Source organism: Aphis gossypii, chromosome 2 (assembly GCF_020184175.1).
Source record: "Aphis gossypii isolate Hap1 chromosome 2, ASM2018417v2, whole genome shotgun sequence".
Lineage (NCBI taxonomy): Eukaryota > Metazoa > Arthropoda > Insecta > Hemiptera > Aphididae > Aphis > Aphis gossypii.
This window is the reverse complement of record NC_065531.1, coordinates 34,162,139-34,184,350: the sequence shown is the minus strand read 5'-3', so window position 1 is coordinate 34,184,350 and position 22,212 is coordinate 34,162,139. Positions and strand designations below refer to the sequence as shown.

Here is a 22,212-nt window from a genome sequence, read left to right as displayed (position 1 = left end):
TTTTATTTTATAAGCTTTTTATTGTCACAATTCTTACGATAAATAAATATAATCTGTTACATTTTTTATTTTTTTATTTTTTTTTTTAAGATTAAATTTACCAATTTATTTTTGAAAATTCAACCAGGAAACAGGAGTTTATGTAGAAAATAAATTGTTAATTTTACAAAGATAATTATTTTCTTATATATATATATTCAAGTTAATTGAACATGACCCAATTTATGTTAAAGATAATAAATTTATTCCTTAGAGTTAAATGGTACAACAATTGTAAATATAGAAGAAATAGAAACATATATAAATAAAAGTATGGCCTTAAAGCTTTTAATATATGTTAAAATTAATCATAAATTGTGTTAAATGAAAAAAACCTGATTAAAGTTTTTTATGAATTAGGAATTATTTAATGCAATAACATGAAAATAAAAAACAAACCTTTTTTTATAAAGGTAATGAAATCAACCTCTCATCAAGATAGAATCTGGATAATTTTAAATGAAAAAATGATTCTAAAAAATTGAAAAAAATACTATTTCAAAAATACAATTTTTAAGTATATAATTTGAATATAAGTAGTTTATTAATTTTATTGTTACTACAATAAAAAATATTATACGATACATAAATTAATTTAACTCCTACTAAAGTCCATGTTTTTTTTTTTAAAGAATATTCAAAAAAATAGTTATCATAAATTAAAAGTTTAAAAGTAAAATGGAAATTTTGTAAAAAAAATACATGATAATATTATATGTATGTTATGTATAGATTGTATTAATTTGTTTTTATATAAAATTCATTTTTTATTTTGAATTATTTATTTTTTATTATTTGTCACTATTATTTATACATAATATAATATATTGTAAATTTGTCAATTTTTATTAATAACTACACTATTTCCTTGAAAAATTTTTTTTAAATTTTTAGTTTTAGTATTCATTAGCTCACTTACAAATCTGTGTCAGTATATTTACCTCAAGGTATGAACTAATTTAATTAAGATGTACTATCTATATATTACAGATTAAATATAGCATTTGATATATTTTTGTGTATCAAACACTTCTCTGAACTACCCCGAAATATCTTATAATAAATAATAATCTTTGAAATTGTTTTAAAAATTGATCGAGTAAATTTTAGTTTATTTAAATAACTATAATCAATTCAATATAATGAAAAAAATATATGTACTGCTATATCTGATTGTAATTCTATGTATAATAAAACAAACATTTGAAAAATCCAAAACTATGTTTATGAGTGATTCACCTTTTAGCAACCTATATGAACTAAAAAAAAAAAAATTAATCATGACTATACTATGTCAAAATACTAAATAAATAATAAGTACTATATCTATTAATTTAGTAGTTTCCAAGTCTATGACATAATGTTATATATAAAGATAAGTAATGAATAGGTATATTTAAAAATTTAAAGAATTTTTTTTTATTATTATAAGCTAGATATAATAGTACCTATTATAATAATTTAACACGTTTAAAAAATTTCAGCTATTGATAATGAAGGGTAATAATTCAAAATGTGGCATTGCCAAAAACCAATATGATCACAACCAAAGAAATTTGTAACACTTTTTTTGACGACTATAAACACTCAGGATAAGTTTATTTATATGTATAAAATTATAAAAAACGATTGACCGTGTCAAAATAAATGTAACTGAGTTTTAAACCCATTTTTTGATCCTTTACAAATTTTTTGTCAGGCTAAAACGTGGTATTACCAGCAATACAACATTTTTAAATTAATCTTTAATTAAACGCGATATTACCATTTACTAGTAAAAATATAATATTTTATACCTGATGTATTTTTTAATTTATTAATATAATAGTTACCACTTTTAAAATTCACAATTTTACTACCTATTTTTAAAGGTTTGAATAAAATTAAATCAATTAAAAACTGAACACTATCTTTAACTTTTTATTACGGTACATAATACAGATAATATGAAAACAAAATATTCAACTCTTATACCAAATAAATATTAAGTCTTTTAAAATAATGTATAACTGAAATCTAGTAGGTTATACATTTTAATAAATAATAGTATTTAAATAGGTAGTAAAATTGTTTTAATACTGAATGCTAATACTATGGTTAGCTTTTAAGTAGTTCTTATTTAAAATAATGTAATTGGCAATACCACGTTTTGCAATTATAACAAGACAAGTATGCTTTAATACAAATAACATGGCCAATAATACATTTTGACTTTAACATGGAAATACCACGTTTTGTTTTGACATTTAATTTGGCAATACCACGTTATGCATTGAACATCAGTTTTTAAATCGATTTTATTCACAAAAATAATCGATATAATTTTATTCTGACTACGAAATCGAATTTCTCGCATTTTTCCCATAATATTCGATGTTTAACTTGATTTTCGAAATTTCGACAATACCATGTTTTGCATTACCACCCTTTGATTACTGATCATTTAAATTTATAATAAAAATACTCATTTAACAGACTTATTATTTGATAACTTTTAAAAATATATGTAAACTCATTTTCAAGTCCACATATTTAGGTAAATTATAATTATTATTGAAGATTATTTTGTTGTACTCGTTTAAAGTTAAAAAAATAAAAATAAAGAGAATATTTCATCTACTAAGAATATAATATGGTAAAATATCAAAATATTATACTCAATAGTATCTTTTATTCTGTATGGAAATACATTTATCTTTTGGTGCCCTGCCAAAAAAGTTAACATTCAAACGATTCAAGTTTTTCAATAAATTTGTCATTGTTTGTTGTTAAGTGCATTAGTATGTAGCAAAAACGTACCTAAAATGAACTTCAAATTGAAAATATCACTAAAATGGTTATCACTTTTTTCAAAAGATATAACGGTTACTACACTAATATATCATTTTTCGTAGCTCTTAGCTCCCAAAATACTTCCAGACAATAAAATTAGATTTTTCAAATACAGTTGGTGATTAGACTTACGTATAATGTAAAAATTAAATGTAATTGTTTTGTATAGGTTATTTAATGTATATTTATCATAGAACGCTTATCACAGTATTTGTATCCTTATACCTAAATTTATTCACTGAAAAAAAATATTATTAATAATAATTAATTTTAAAATGTAACAATATATTGTATTAAATTTTGACCATATAAATTATATTAATAATAATAATCGATGTTCTAGATATTGTAATTTTAAATACACCTGTCTATACGTTTAATAAAATTAAGGACGTGTATTTTTTTCTAATAATAAAATTTAAACGGAAATAAAATACTCTCTTATTATGTTTAACTGCAGCATATTATGTATAGTGTATACATTCAACTAAGAAAAGCAAATGCATATATTTTGTAAGTTTGTTTAATTTGTTTAGATTCGAGTTAAATTTTAAATGTGAATTTTATGTTGTCATACTAGTATTATATTAAACAATTTTACGAGTGTATGTCTAAACTTGACAACATAGAAGCGTTAGGATTAAAAACTATGTTGTATTTTTTTCAAAACCAGCTAATTATAATACGACCTTATGATTCGAGTGATTATCGATTTAGGTATGTCCAAAATATTTACGAATATTTTTTTATTACATTCATTTATTAATAACTTATAATAATAAATTTAGATACAATTATTCAGAATATAATCCTCTGTAAAATGATTTCTAATATTTTCGGTGAGTTACACATAACAAATACTTTAAGAAGTGTAAACAAGTTCTAAGATACAATAAATCGTTTCATAATATAGCAAGCTGATTGAATAATGATAAGATGAATAACGTACTATAAGAACACTGCGCCATCAGTTGATTAAGACACTAATATCAGTTAAAACTTAACATAATATATGTATAGTATGAAACCTTTCCAAATCCATACTTCTTTAGATAGAATCATTTGGTCCACTATTGGCTTTGTATTAATGATAAATAATATTAAGATAATAAATATTCCATATTATACTTTATATTTTCTCAAAATTTTATACTGGATAATTAAATAAATTATGAAAATACTTAAGTTGAGTTTTTATCAATATTTTTTTAATTTCTAACACTACTTGACTTTCTATATTTCCCTTATAAATTGTATTATTATTTTTAATCACGTTGTTTAATTTTAAGTCAAGCAAATTTTATTTCTGTTCAACTACCGTTTTTTTTCAAAATATAACGAGGTTTTGTATGAACATACGTGAAATTAACAAGTACATTTTTTTTAAATTGTATATTTAAAAAAAAAAAAAAACTTTTTTGTCATTAGTTTTATTAAGTTATTTCAATGCTCTATTAAATATTTTAAATCATTTAATTAATTTGCATATTACATAGTTTATTTACATGGTATTTAGTAGTTATAAAATTTTCAATTTAAATAATAAAAGCAAATAACGCTAAATTTAATTAAATATAATTTAAAACCTTTTATATTTTCACACACACATATATATATATTGTGTACAGATTAACTATGTATTCATTAAATTGACTATTTTAATGCAATATATTAAGTCAAATTTATAATATCTTTATAACTAAATCTATATATACAATTTGAATACAATAAATGTGTGTGTATTTAAATATAATTTAAATTTAAAATCTTTTTAAATAGTCCACTCATGATAATATATATTTTTTGCTATGTGTATAATATTATATAACATATTGCTGTGACAAATTGTATTTAAAAATACATTCAAAATCGCAATATATTAATGAGTAAAAAATTAAAAATAATTTAAGAAGTCAGTTATCTATCAATAAAGTTATTTATTTAACGAATAATATAACGAGTTAATTTTGAATTAATTTTATAGAAATTTTAAAATTTAGCTACTAATAAAATGTTTATAAAAAAAAAAAAAAATACTAATTTATAATTTTGTTTTTTTAATAAATAATATGTAATAGTAGAACTTCTCTAATCCATTACCTTCGGGACTGAGGGTATGTTCAGAACACGAAAAAGATCAAATTATCAGAATATACAGAAATATTTTAAGAAAAAATTGTACGTATCAAATTTATTTATTAAATTATCTTAAATAACACACTTACATTATATTATTTACTATAAAATATGTGCAACACAATAAAATTGAATGAAAGCATTACATATATACATAAATGTATGATTAATTACTTCGAAAAAATTTAGTAATGGATATTTTTAAAGTATTCATATCGATAATACTATGGTTGGATTAACCGGAGTGGTGGACTAGCTGAGGTAGACGAGAGGGGTTCTACCGTATTGAAAAGTTGAATACTGTATGAAATAATTACATTTTTAACAAAATGTATAGTCATTAGTAATTAATATTTCATATAATTAAAATGTTAGTGTAAATAGACTATATAGGTAGTCGGTATTATAATCATAATCCTTGGTATAGGTAATACTAGTGTACTCGTATGTTTATTGAACAAATTTAAACAATCCCATGATAATGAGTATTAATTGGCATATTGATATAACATATATTTATATCATATTATATAACTGATATACTTTATATTTAGACATAATGCAATTATATACAATCAAATAATTTTGTTTACCTTATGATTATGACATATTAAATCAATTTTCATGTAAATAATTTAGCGATATCACACGAGAGAACACATCATAATTTAGATTATATCAATGGTGTTCTTTTACCTAATGATTAGAATGTTAAGTTTTATCTTTTAATTAAATACATTTTAATTTGATTAATTATATTATCCATTCATTTTTAACTTAACGAAGTTATAAAAAAGTATATGGGTTAACTTTTAACTTACCTTTACCTATATTAACATAACCCAATTATTTAAACAAATTCGTGAACTCAAACAACATTGCATTTAAATAGATTTCCAGGAAAATGCTATGAACTTTGTATGCATTTTAACTTAAGCCATATTAAACCAGTCACATAAGAAGTTTAAATCACCCGATCAATCGTATAGTGTGTTACTATTTTTATCATTGTAAATCTGATAAAAAAAAACTCCATTCGCAACCAACGACTTTCTTGTCCAACGCTACCACGCCGACAATCAGCCTTATTTTTATCTGTCGTACAATATCTTTTCACACCAGTGCACAAAACTACGAAAAACTTTTAAATGTGCTCGATACTTTTCACGCATGATTTGTTCTAGTTTTGGCGTGAACGCGAAAAAATAAAAATTGAGAGTAAATATAGTTACCTATATATTATTATGTTTATATGTAAAAAAAAAAATATATATGAGCGTATAACACGGACCGTATACTTAGCGAATCATTATAATATTCACATATATTTATGCACCTTTTCATAATGTATATATATATGAAAGAGAGGTTTCATTCATATAATAATAATATTACAAGCTTACACGAAATTATAATATTATGGGTCTAAATTTATTGAAACATATTCTACTTGTGGTACATGCTACTGAGTGATTATTTTTCAAGATATTAAAATGTATATAGTCCAATTACCTTAATTTTTCGTCGAGTATCTCTAAAGAACTGATTGTTTACGTAGTTAAGTCTTTAAACGTACAAATTGTATTATTCCATTACACATTATTTCTATAACCAATAGTTTGTATGTTTCATTATAATATTGACTGGAAAGTTTGCTTATATAATATTACAAATAGTTCAATAAGACATTAATTAGCAATTTACTCGAATACATTTAGATATACGATCATAACTCATAATATAATATATTATGTGCTACTATACTTATGTACTATGGTTATTATTTAAATTACTTTTTAATAGTTAAGTTTTTATTTGGATTAATAAGTAATATTTGGAATATGTTATAATTATATAATTTTATTGACATAATGAGGGTTCTTTCGTGTACAAAATTACCATTAGATACGTACATAATAATTACATTTATAATTAACGTACAATTATAAATTCTAAAATATATCTGATGCAATTATGTAAAGGACACAATCTGAAATTAAGATAATATATGTATCCATTAATTTAGAGAATATATACTATAATATTCATATAATACCAATTACTATATCACTATAGCATTTTTTAATGACTTACTATGTATCGTAAATTATAATAAAAATATGACTACAGTTAAATCAAAGCCAAATCATGATACATCATTATCAAGATGTTAAGAGTAAAGGTTAAAACGTAAAATAAATTCACATCGGAATCCATAAATATTGTGAAGTCAATACAAATAACAAATAGTTCCAAGATTTATTGTCAAGTAATCTAAATTTCACTGAGTTTTGTAAAATTCATAAAAAATAGTGTTGAGTTTCTTACTATTTTTATAAATGAAATATTCTTTAATGTAAAGTATTTTTATACGTACCTATAACGTATATTATATGCACATAAATAATAATAATGATAACTACAAAAGAATACTTATAAATTATAAATAAATACTAATTATATGACTTATTTTTCATAAAATTTTTGAAAATAAATGTGAAAAATTATTTGATTTAAAGAAGATATAAAAAAAATAAAATACAAATAACATCTATAAAATAAATATTTTTTGAGTTTCTACAGCATTTGAATAAAATAATGCAAAGTAAATTTTTATTTTTCACTTGTCTCTAATTGTTATTTGAATTACTTTATTTTTTATTACATACACAGTTTAGTTTGTATAACAGTATGTCTTTATTTGATGGTTATTCAATTGAAATATATTTATATCTTACATCGTCCTTTCTATACAATCATAATTAATAGAGTATTTACACGAAAGGAATAATTTAAAATGTATAAATTCCAACACTTTTTAATATATCACAATGCTCATGCTAAAAATAAACTTTCCATTTTTCAATGATTATGAATTGTATACATCATAATATTATTGTTGAAACGAAACAAATTATTGTTCCAAATCGTTAAAACAAAACTAACACTTTCTAGAAAATAATTACCATGGAAACTAATGTTAAAGTTATTTAGTAAATTTTGAAATGGATAGTAAGTGATTCAGATATAATATTATTAAGATCGTGTGTTATGAAAAACTTTAAAAAAGTCAGTTAATAGGGATTAAGATAAAGAAAAATACTAAGAAATCAGAAAAAAACTAAAATAACAGAAAAATAAGCCTAGTTTTTTAAAAATATTATTGATATGACAGAAAAATGTAGTACTTCTTTTTTTTAAAAATAAAATGGGTATACCTACAAAAAAAAGTTAAACCTCTTAAGCACGATGCGTATCCACAAGAATTAAAAAAAATATATATTGCATATTTATATAGAAAATATTATTTATTTTCAATTTTTAATAATTGATGTTCACTTTCTTTATTAATACACATAATACTAATATAAACTTGGACGGTGTTAGTTGATTTATGATAATTGTTGGTCAAGTGTAAGTTAAAAGTTTTTGGTAAGTGATGAGAATAGGGAATAGAAATAGAACCCCTAATTGTATAACAATATTCTAATATTGTATTTTATTTTTTTTTTTTTACAACAAGATTAAATGGAATTATATTAAAGTATAGTGTATAAATAAGTTTGGTTTTTTATACGTTTTTAAACAATTATACAATATAAATATTTTTAATTTAAATTTGCTGTCTATTTACCAATTAGTTTTTAATTTTTGTTTTACTGAATTGTCAATCAATTTTATATCATAAAATATGTACTATGATAATTTTTAGTAAAAATGTGTTTTTTGTTCAATATTATATTTATTTTTTAATTTATTTCTTATAATTGTTTACAAACAATTTTCTTGGGGAATAACTTTGGTCTTAAAAGTTTTATAGGAAGACATTAAACGTAAAAGTATAAGAATAAAAAACATTGGACATAACTCCGTGAAAATGTTAAAAAAAAATAAAAAAGAACAACAATTAGAAAAGTATGTTGCACTTGTTTAGCTTACTTAGCGCATGATGGAAAGTTCACGTTTTTTATAAAAAAAAAAAAAAAATAAAGTTTTCTGAACTATCCAGACACATATTATTATATATCAATTCTAAAGAATCTCACCACGGTAGTGTTTATAACATTCATATATATATATATATTTTACACTGCGTATAAAATATATACTTTCCACTTACTCTGTATTCCATCAATAGCTATTCGATATCGTAAAAAAAATAAAATAAGGCGTTAGTATAAACGTTGCATTTACTGGCCTTCCGCCTTCCCCTTACACGAACCACATCTGTGGCGGATGCGTTCGACCCTACGATATTATAATGTATATATGTGGTAGAGAAGGCGTAATCAACAAGTTGTTTTTACTCACCTGACACTCGTACGTGCCGTTGTCTCGTTTCTGCACGTATTTTATTTTCAGTGTCCAATCATCCGAGCCTTCGGCGTGCAACACGGTGAACCTCTCGTCGTTTGTGTACGTGAACATGCCCGAAGTCAAGATGTGCCAATCTCTGCGGCGAACCCATGATATCTGAAACCACAGTCAAATATATAATACGATTCCGTTAGATTAGATAAAACAACACGTGCACGTCGCCGAAATGCGTCAAATCCGATTCAAGTTAGCTAGTGTGCATGGTCGCGCGCATCGCCATCGTACGCGTCAATGAAAATATTATATTACAAACGATAATGTGTTTCATGAATTAAACGGTGTCGACATTCTCAAAACGCCTTCCGACATGTATAATTACATATTATCAAACCACATATAACATTAAACAGAGACTCGTCTAATGATGGGTCTTTCCTTTAACCGCGAATTCAACCTTGAATAATGTGAATTCGGTTACTTAAAACCAGAAATAATATAATAATTTTCATAACAACGAATCTCACGATTACCGCCCACTATGTCGACTATTGACTACCTACCTCTATTATATACTTCTATTGTACGCCATTAAATTGATAGTAATTGTGATGAGAGTATAATAAAACCTCTCTATAATGAATTCACTTGGGATCAATAGATTTTTCAGTTATAAAGTGTTTTTTGTCATAGAGAGATTTAACTGTTTATAATATGTAGGTGCACGCTACTTGCAAAACTTCAAGTAACAAATAACAATGATTTTAATACCATGACTATTATACTATTGTATCGTATACGACAAGAATGAGCTTAACGACATTGAGTACATTTGTTTTACTAAAGGCATGAAAAGTTAAAAGAGAGATTTCACTGAAGTCGTCAAGTAAATAAGACAGAACATTAAATCACCATTATACTTTGTTTTACAGTACACATGATATGAATTTTTAAAGAAGAACTCAAATCTACTAAAAATTTACAAACAGTTATAAACCTTCAAATAATATAAGAAAATATTGTACGTTTTAATAATTTGTTTAAATTTAAATGTATACTTAAATAACAAAATGTAATGATGTTTCTAGCAAAAGAAAAATATCAGAGATATATTTGAAATATCAATAGTGTTTCAATAAAATTATTTCGATTTTAAGTATAAACAATTTAAATAGAAGAATCAAAAAATTAAACTCGATATGATATGTACTTATTTTTATATTGATTAAATTTCTAACAAACTAAGTGCATTTATAAAAAAAAAACTTTCTTTACGCACAACAATTTAAATTATAAAAATTAATTTTCAATTTATGTCAAAGATTACAAAAACAAAAAAAATTGTGAATTACCTATCTAATACATTATGGATATTTGGTATATAAGAAGTTTTAACTAATTTTAAGTCGCTTTAGCTTAAAAACTAACGATGTTGATTGAAATCTGATTGAACCAGACATCGTTTATCATTTTTAGATGTATTAACATGCAAGTTTTAAATGAAAATTAAACTACCAACTTAACGGTAATATAACACAGACTATTTTTTCTAAAAATATTTAATTATGCTGTCGATTGTATATTTTATTTCTAATTTAAAAATAAAAAAAACAAGATAAATACAGATTATATTTTTCTGTATTTTTTTTAATTCCCTAACTTCTTTAGAAATTAAGGTTTCTGATTAGGTATAAGTGATAAGTCATTGTTATAGATCGAACTAAATAACAGAATAATAATGTGTTAAATATTGTGTAATTATATAATATAACACGTTGACCTAACACCTGCTATACTAAAGTTTTATAAATCAAAATTTAAAAATGATTAAACCTATATTATAAATTAAAATAGAATTTTTTTTTCTTCTGGTGATTGACAGTCTTACTACAATGTAAGCTAATGAAAATGCGGTATGAACGCACAAGTTAGATATTGTCAAAATTCCTTGTAAGTACTTATGTGATCATTAGAGAGTTTGAAACTCAGAATTCACTCTTTGTTGTTATTGATTTTCAAAATAAATTTCATTGATATTATGAAATTAATTTATCAACAGTATTCAAGTTGTCCATTAATTATATTTTTAATAAAAAGTAAACAAAAATACATGTTCAATATGAATGATTTAATGCTATAATTTTTTATTTTTTATTTTTCCTTTTTACCATCAGCAGTTGTTATCCGTTTTAATCACTGTTCATTATACACTCTGGGAGCAAATCACATCAATAAATTCAGTAAGCATTAATTAAACCAACAAATAATACACTAATGAATTGATGAAAAACTCAATTTCCTTTAGTGAGTTAAAAATGTGTATATATATAGAAAAAATTATCACTGAATTTACAAACGTGACTTTATGAAAACAAGTGAAAAAAATGTATACAACTATACGACATAATATTATACACTCGTATTTTATTTGTATGACTAGAAATGAATGATCTGAGTTATTAGTTTTAAAAACGGTTAAGTTAACTTAAAATGAAAAAGTTTGACAAATTAAAATGTATTTTATAAAATGTAGGTATGCGTTTTTTTTCTAAAGTGATTTTTTTCATCTATATTTTTATTTACAAATTTTAACTTAATTCAAATAAACAATTTGCATTGCTAGTTTTATTAGCTTATCAATTTATTATACAAACACAACTAATATTTATTTTATTACTTTATAATTTTTATTACAAATTTACCTATATTGATGTTATAGGTACTGACGTGTACATCTTAATTTATATGTATTTATTTAATATTTGTATTAGGAATATTATTTTATGATAAACTGTACCTATAAAATGTACAGATTTTGTTGATACTTTAAAGTAGTATTTAGTAATTGCAATATATTTATGTTAGTTTTTCAGTATTTTTGTACATACATATATTTATATTTTGTAAACATTAAAAATATTATGACGTTTTCCTCACACTGTGAACAAAATCTTGACCATTTTTGTGTAAGCCAAGCTCGAATTATATTATTCGGTCACTGAATTCTGTCTATACTTATTTTCCTTTTAGATTCTAAATTGAACGATGGAACTATTGGTTTTACAGTTATCCGGGTTTTAATACATTTTGGAACAGTTCATGGTACAAAAAGTTTCATGCAGGATGTAGCATCTATGTTTATTGAAAATTGAACTCAGATTATACTTTAAAAAGGCTACTTTTTCTTATTTCACATTTCCATTTAAAGCTATGTTTAAACGCGTTGCTGTGTTAACTGAATTAGGAATGATTAGATAGGTTACAATAGTTTTACAACTTTTGGATACATCGGTGACTGACATTCGGTTTTATGATACAAAGATTTATTAATGTTCCAAGTTATATATAATGATCAATCCTATAAATTATCTTTTTAATAACGTAACATTTGATCTACAACATTTTAACCAATCCTTATTGCCTATGAATATGTATATATACATAAGTAAAAATATTACCTTCATTTACTTATATTTTTACATAATACCTATATTAATTTTGTATTCTCGTTATATACAGATTATGACATTTGATTTAAAAACTTTGCTCCAAAAAACGTTTTACTTACTTATCATCTGATAAACAGTATTTTAACCCTTCTATCTTATAAAGTATTTCTAAAAGGAATTTAATATAGTATAGCGATGGTTGTCTGCATGTTTTACCATTTTGATCTTATGAACAGTTTTCTTGCCTTATAAAATATTGAATATAATAATATGTTCTCTAAGTTATTCCATTGTGTTATTACCAAACAGTAGGTATAGTACATAGTATATTTTCATATTTTGCATTTTATTAACTAGTTTTATCGTAATTGATTTATTTATAGCGGTTTTAAAAATTTATGTTATTTCTTTATTAATTTTGAGTAAAATTGAAAAATAAAAAAAAAGGTCTATTAAATTCCTTTTAACAATGTAAATCTAGAAGAATTGTTTTAAGTGTATAAAAATTATAAATCTAGAAGTAGATGGTATTTTAAAATAAATTATCGGAAAAAATAAGATTAGATCAACTAGGTATTTATAGTAGTTGTTTAAAACAAAATAAATGCTTTGTGTTACACTTGTTATTTATAATGTATTACATGAATATTAATTTTGTTATTATATACTATGTATGTATGTATGTATATTATTATTTTATTTATTAGCCTTTTGGTAGTATATAAATCTACATATCTTATATTACGATACAAAGTATCATATTTTGAATACATTGATGCATATATTGTTAATGTACATTGATCGATATCGATTCAATAAAAATAAATATTTACCATTTAAGTTTTAATTGAATAATTTAGGCTATTTATTTGTACTAGTATTTTAATTGTTTTATGCTAATAACTAGTGGACTATAAATATGCAGGTTAAATTAATTTTAAAGTCATAGTTGCTTTTAATGTTTTCTTCATTAATTGAGCAGAAACAAATAAAAATTAAGTAATACTACACTTGTACAACAGTATGTAAATAAAAATAAAATAAATAGTAATTGTACCTACACTGTATTACAGTCGAACGTCGAAAATGTCTCAAACATCGCGTGAATATTTTTTTTTTTCATTTCTGTGAATTTTCTATTTTTCCACTATATATTATAGGATACTTATATGTATAACGCTGACACTACCCGTTACCGGGTGTACATGTATAATCGGGCCCACCACCCACTCTCGTGCTTAACTATTAAATAATAATATCATAAACCATCACCGGTATCATTATACTACAGAGTCGAGGCGATTTATGCGATAATACGGTATACGTATTATACCATCTATATCAACTATACATAATATATTATATACCTAATATAAGTACGCATTTTTATTTTTTGTCTTCCTTTCCCTTTTTTTTCTTTTATCCATCTTCAGATCGTATATTGTTGAGCTTCTTTTAGATTATGATTATTTTAATGCGAGCTCGTCACGAACGCATCGAACGTTAACGTTTTGAGCGCGCGCTCGCGCGATGACCTGTTATATTTGCTTATCCTCTGAGTGTAATATAGTGATACTTAGCACAGCTTAAAAATATTTAAAAATATATTTATTTATTATGTAATACATCACTTTTTGAGATTATCATAAAATCAATGGTTATGAGTGCACACTGAACACGTGTTTTTATGATGATTGCATAATCATATTACTCATATATTATACAAATAAATTAAAAACATTATAATCGTACCCCTTCAATATTATCTAGTTTCGGCACCAAAGTGTATAAATTGAAATTAAATTCTTCTTGAACTCAATGGTTTTAGTTTTTGTTTTATTATTTTTATTTATTATAATAAATAACAATATATCAACCTTATGGTATCTACATATTCATGAAATATATTAGTTAGATGTCAATGCTATGATTATAAACTGGATATCGATTTTAGAAAAAGAATACTGAGATAGTTCATATAATTATTTTTAAATTTACCTCAAAAAAATTTCTATGACTTTTAAGTTTATAATGTAAGCAAAATATAGGTGTCACACATTTTTAATAAATCGATAAAGTAAATGCATATAAATACATTTAGAATTATTAATAAGGATTTACAGATTTATAAAATATTTTAGAAAAATTAAAATATAATTTCTTTGTTTATAGTTTTTTATACATACCAAGGTTGTAAAACGCAATAATACAGAGTTTAACTATTATATAAAAATTATAAGTAATAATTTATTAATTACACATCTAAAAATCTATATATGTATATTTATAAAATAGTTATTTATTTATGTATAGTTAAACAAATTTGAATAATAATAGTTAATAATAATTGGAATAACTCATAGTTGTGGCTGATATTGATTATTAATGTATTCAACTAAGAATACTTAAAAAAATATTTAGAATGTATCCCATATAATATATATATATGTATATAGAAAATACGTATCACATGATCGTTTGCTATAAATCTACTTCATAGTAGGTATTATACAGTTCAAAATAAGAATTTCAAATAAAAATCCACATTAATAATTTTAAATTGATAAATATTTGTCTATAAAATGTATTTGTTCATATTACGTGACTGCGCTATAGCTTAGTAAACTAAAAACCACAGATCGTGATAAGGAAAACTATTTTTTTCTGTTTAAAATGGTTTTACAATTTTTTTTTTTTTTTAGTTAAAAACTACTAACTTATTTTAATTAACATATTATATTCATACATTGATTATTTTGATTTAGAGGTGCCAAACTAATGGATTAAAATTTTAATCTTAGTAATAAAAAATTATATTCGTATTTACTATTCATTCTTGGACTGTAATATTTTAATTTTTTTATTTGTTAACTTATAATTATTTGTAGAATATATATTATTTAAATTCAAGCGCTTCAGATTTATGGCATTCACAGTGTCTAACTACGGATGCAACAATAGCACATGTTCAAGATGCAAAATGAATGTTGTATATGGATTGCCCTTAAAACTGTGAAGTATGTGTTTGGGTAAACATCTTTTGGGCTATTTTTGTTATCTTTGTATAGGTGACTGTGGAAAGGTTAGAGGGGAAGTTTACCTCAGGAGACGGTCATGAATAAAACAGTGACGACTTACGATAATAACGGCTCACGTATATTTCTCCATTGCGATTTTTTTTTTTTTTTTTTGATACCACTGAGTCGATATATCCATGTGTTACTAAAAAAACATAACCAGACAAACGATTTATTTCAAGGCGCGCTACCATTACAATATTCGATTTGCGTCTGTATTTTTTTTCTTCTATTCTTCTATTCACGCGCCTTTATCACCCCTGTCCCCTCACCGAACGTTTGTAGTCTCTTTACACACACACACACACATACATACATACATACATAGATGCATATACACATACACCAAACTAACACATGTGGATTATATAAACTCGGATTCTGCAGTGATTGTAAATTCATGAAAAGCTGGCGTTTTCACCCACCTCGCCTCCGCCACTTGTTCTTTATAGTCGATTGTCAAAAGAGACACAGTTGAAGAGTTTGCGGCGAGACGGGGTGGTATGGTTGAGCGTGAAGAGTCAAATATACTAACCTATTTACATTGAAAAACAGTGCGAACGGGGAGTGCTGCATAAAATCGTATTTATGATGGGCCCCCGACTACCTAAAAAAGAAAAAAGAAGTATGCATGTATGCATGCAGGCGTGGTGACGACGAAAGAAAATAAAAAATATATTCGTCATAAATTTACCATTTACACGCAAATGCCGTTATAATTTTATATATACGTATAATACATATTCTATGTGTATAATATTATTGCATTTGTGTGTGTGTGTGTGTGTGTGTGTGTGTGTGTGTGTGTGTGTGTGTGTGTGTGTGTGTGTGTGTGTGTGTGTGTGTGTGTGTGTGTATATTACAGTAGTGCTTTATTTCTCTAACTCCATTTTCGCTGCACAGCTAGCGGTTCTCAAAATCGTTCACGTTTTATGTTGTTGTGCTGTCTTAAGAGTGCGCGTAACTGGTAAGTGCAAAGGGCGCTTGAGACGAATGATGACGTCGAGAATACGGAAGCGGAATAACGGTTGAAAGACCAAACCGAACGAGGGGTGCGTTTGTTTTCTACACAACTCTTGTTATTGTCTGTGCGTGTAATATTCCATCGGAAACAAAATTCAATAGGTATATACAGTTTCGATTGTTCAATGATCAAATACTACACGAGAAGACCTATAATATCGCTACCATTCAATACATAATATTGTGTGTACCTCATACCATTTGGCACTGTACATCGACCAGAAATACATTTATTTTTTTGTGATTTTTCTTGCCTTATACTTAAGTATATTTTTTTTTCGTTATTAAGGTCACAGTGTTTAATATAAACTATGTAACTATGTAAAATAAATGATATAATATATTATTGTCTATTATAAACACAAAATATCATTTATTTTTGTTTGAAAACCTTGAAAAAATCATTCAACAAACTCAACTCGATCATCACTGAACAATATAATATGTATATACAAAATTTAATTGATGGATATGATTTTATTAAACTTAGTGTATTCTTAAACAATGATGAAATCACAAATATTTCTTTTTTGTAATTAAATACGTATTATTTAAATTATACAATTATTTTAATTTAATTTATTTTTAGATAAAATTCATATTGGTATTATATTTATTCAAATTATGTATACTATAATATTATTCTATTTGCGTTAGATATAAACAAATTAATAATACAATTGTACGACTTGATATTTTCTTTTTCCATTTATAAATATAAAGGGTTGATATTTATAGAACTATTGTTAACAATATTTCACTTAAAGTTTTTCAATAAATATAGTTTGAACAATTAAAATTGTAATTATATGCTTCTGTAAGGGACTAAAAAAAGTAAATAAATAAATTAAATTAAATGTTCTATTTCAGTTTAAATATATTGTGATTTTGTTATGTCAAAAATGTCTAGATTACTTTTAATTAATAGGTTATTAATAAGCATAATTAAATGCACTTTTAGCAATTTTCTATATTATTTGATAACTAATAACCTGCTATGTGGTATATTAAGAATTAAACAAAGATTTACGTTGATAATAAAAATAAAATACTCTTAAGATAAAATGCATATAGTTTATAGAGGTTACCTATAAATATAACACAGCTGCAACACTCATATAATACTATATATTATTGAAATATGATATAGAATGTCTTAAAGGTAGGTAATTTAAAAGGGGCAAATATAGTTAAAATGTCATCCTAAGCCATGAAATACGTGATATTTTCATGATCATATATATAATATATATATATATATATATTAGAAAAAAAAATTATTCTATTTGAGTATTAATATATTATAGTTATACAATTTGATAAAATTATATTTTTAAGTATGTAATACGCAGATTACAATTTTATATGAATTATAAATTTTTACTTCATGTCATTTCCGTTTATGAAATTTGTTATTATATTCCTTATAACCCAAAATATAAGAAAAGTAATTTATATTTCGGAATGTTTGTAAATGGTTGGTTTGCTTTATTATAAAATCAAAAGTAAAAATTGTGCTAGTGTGAAGTTTAAAAAAGTTGTTTGTCCATCTGTTTTATACAGTAAATATTAATTACATAAAAATATTAAAACATTGTATATAAACTATATAAGTTTTATTAAAATGCACATAAAGTATCCAAGTTATGATTTATAGCTTAATAGCCTACCGGCAAAAAAGTGACTCATTTTAAATACTTTTATATTCAAATTTAATTTATATCACTTTCATTAAAATTAAACTGTTTTAATTTTGTGATTGTTTGTACCACTAAGTTTCAAGACATAAATGGTAAACCTTTAGGCAATATGAAGTTTCATTCTTAATCTAACCGAGGGTTTAAAAAGAACAGAATAAAAAAATATCCTATTTCGTTCACACCAATAATAATTTATGAACAAAATTAATATTCAAATTTACTGCAAATTATTATAATTATATTCTAATATTATAAATGTAAGTGTAATGTACAAGTGTAATATTATACATAAATATTCATAATGTATAATAAATTAATAATGTACAAAGATAAAATTACTTATAAGTATCATAATATTATGTGAGGTACTATTTTTTTTTAAATATATCAATAGTTAACATATGATATAATCAATTAGGATGAAGTTTAAAAATAACAATTTAGCGATATTATTATATCTGAAAACTATTGAGAAGTATTGTAAAAAAGTAAAATACAAAACTAAACTAAACTCATTGAAATTTATTCATATATTACAAGTAATTCAGTAATTTAAAACATTTATCTTAAACTGTTTTGAATAAATAGGTAATACAATTAACGCAAAACACAAATTAACTGAAAAAAAACTTAAGCACTTAAAACACAAGACAAGTGTAAGTATTGATATCCTTGTAATGTCAATTAGGTACATTGGTTTTTAAGGGTGCCAAATAATTCCATCAAATAAACAATAAAATCTTATCATATTTTTAATACACGCATAAGAAAGTAAAATGTGATTCCAATGGATTTTATTTCCATATATGAAATGAAATCTAGAAATTCGACTATAACACGTTATTCTATTGTAATATTGTATGGCCACTATTTGGTTCTGGTAGTACACATTTTCACAAACATACTATGCGAGGATAATATAAGAGATAATGTAATGTTTGTTAAATTTTTCACGTACCTGTAAATTTTTAACACATAATATTACACACACATATATTCGAAAATAAGCGTTCAGCACCAACATTATGCTTTTATAGTCAAATACGGGTAAAAACAGATTGATGCAACCATTTTGCACTGGCTGTGAGTTAGTTCTGTGCCCAAAACGTCAACGTTCATTTTCCGGTATTCTCTTTACTTGCTGTGTAATTTTAGATGCAGTGAGTATGCATCATACGGTTTAACTGCTATTGTGGTGCTCAATAAATATACAACAGTTGTTTAAATTTATAATCTATACTACTTGCATGTATAATGACCGAAACAAGTCAACTATTAATAATGGTGCAGCCATTGATTTGATTCTGTGCTATTTGATTACATCCGGTGAACCCTATTTGATGGCTCCTGTTTATACAAAATAACTATAACCTAATGATTTTAAGCTTTAGCACTAATAAAAAATTAAAACGATATTCCTTACACACACATTATCTTACTCAATGCTCATCTATGATATGAGTTTATATAACACTAAAATGTATACTTTGTTGATAAAAAATCATCACGAACACAACTAAACACTTAAAAATTAAAAATAATGTTTTAAATAAATTATAAGTATGATACATTATCATAATGATCGATGTGTTTATTGAAAACATATTTTAAATATTTAAACGCAAAAGTTTTAATCGTTTTTTGTGTTATCTTATATAATTTCCTAAAATGAGCAATATTTTTTTTTCTATATTTAGTACTCGTGGTAAGAAAAACATTATTTGTTATGCAACATATACTTTAAAAACCTTTTCAGTTGCATTAATAATAGCATGATTAAATAAAATTGAAAACGTTATCACAGTTATACAAACATTTCCAGCGTTAATAAAAGTTCAATGCAAACTTCTTTTGTCTTTGTTTGGCATAGAGCATATATTCCAGTAAAGCTTTTATTTTGTACAGTCCACTAAGAAGACATTTTCGAAAAAAGCATCTGAAAGAGTAGAAAAATTTCTTCCATTAATATAAAAAACATTTCTTTGTCGATAAAACTTTTAGACTTTCTCTGTTTTCAGTATGCAAATAATGTTGAACCACTTTTATCTCGATCTATCTATAAAATAATTTAGAGATACGAATATTTTTAGATGTATTTAATTGTTCATTGTAAGTTATCATGGATTATTTTATATCTATTTTGAGGATTTGTCCAAAAAATAATAATTAGTATGGTTAAATACATGGATCAGAAATATTTATTTTTAGGTTTCTTTTAAAATTGTCTGTTTTGTTATTTTTTCAATGTATAAAAACACCGTTCACAATTCAATTTTACTATCACATCAAGATACAACGTTTGTAAATTTCTTCTTTTTGTGTATGCAGTGATATTGTTTTTATGCAGCACTAATTCATTAAAAGATAATTGTTATACATTTTGTAAATAGGTACGTTCAAAATATATAGATTTTTAGATAATATTGTAAAACTTTATAATTTAATTCTTTCATTTTTAAATTACCACGCATATGTACGAGTTGAAAATACATACATCATTAAATTTTCATTGGAAAAATAAAGTCATATAAGTGATATTATTACAAAATTTTTATTTCGTATTTACCTAAAGTAACTGTAATAATAAATTTATTGAAATTATTAACAATTAAATTCATAACAAAATTTTAATTTGTATTAAACATTTTACTTTTAATTTTATTTATTTATGGGGAAACAGCCATATTTATTATATTCAAACTTGTATTATATTAACTGATTTGTTATACAATAAAGCAACATTTCAACACAAACAATGGTCGAGCAAACATATTATCTTAGAGTAATAAATAACAATACAAATTATCATTCTGAATTGAATACTAAAATTTTTTTTTAAGAGAACAATAAAATGTTTGATCATTAATATATTGAAAACTAAATAATATTTGGATTTTTAAAAATAAAATACTAATACACAGAGTAAAATAATATTCACTACACACGTCATAGAATAGATTAAAGTATTTATACAAAAAATATGCTTTATGATAGTTTATAATTGGTACACAATTAATATAATTGCACGTTTAATATTATTATATTCAGATAAAATAAAATAAAATAAATAAAGCTTAGATTGGTTAAACTAATCAGTTATTAGTTGTATTTTTTTAATTAAAGATAATAAAGTAAAAAAAAATTTCACGTAATAGTTATAAATATCTTCTGTTATTTTTATATTATTATTTTTTTTTTGTTTTTGTTTTTGTTTTTTTTTTTTTAATTCTAGCTTTTCATAGATTATAAATTTTTATATGTATTCGAGTTGAAACATTGTTGTTTGCTGCTCAAGTTAATATCATTACATTTTAAGAAAACTTATTGATTTTTCAATTGAATCTTTATCCTGGGTACTAAAATATACTAATAAATGTCAGATTATTTAACTAATTTAAAAAGAGTTTATAAAAATATGTTATGAATTTTTAATTCTTTCATGATTTGAATTATAACTTATATTATATTATTATTAAAATATAAAAATTAATATAAATATAATATAATAAAAAAATTATTAAATCAGATAATAAATTATAATTATAAATTTTTAGCAACCGTTAATTTTATTATTTCAAACAACTTATTTTGAAGAAATCAGATTTTGCAATAGTTACGACAATCTATAATCTTTTTTTTATT

The 22,212-nt window shown here is 23.6% G+C and overlaps 1 protein-coding gene across 7 annotated transcripts in view; it reads right to left on the bottom strand.

The window, feature by feature from the left end:
- LOC114127635 (junctional adhesion molecule A-like) overlaps positions 1–22,212 on the bottom strand; it is a 284,156-nt gene that overhangs the window by 11,755 nt on the left and 250,189 nt on the right. For all 7 annotated transcript variants that reach the window (XM_050201995.1, XM_027991934.2, XM_027991950.2 and 4 more), the window contains one exon: positions 9,319–9,480. In XM_050201995.1, coding sequence (XP_050057952.1) covers positions 9,319–9,480 — 162 coding nt within the window. The remainder of the gene's footprint in view (positions 1–9,318; positions 9,481–22,212) is intronic.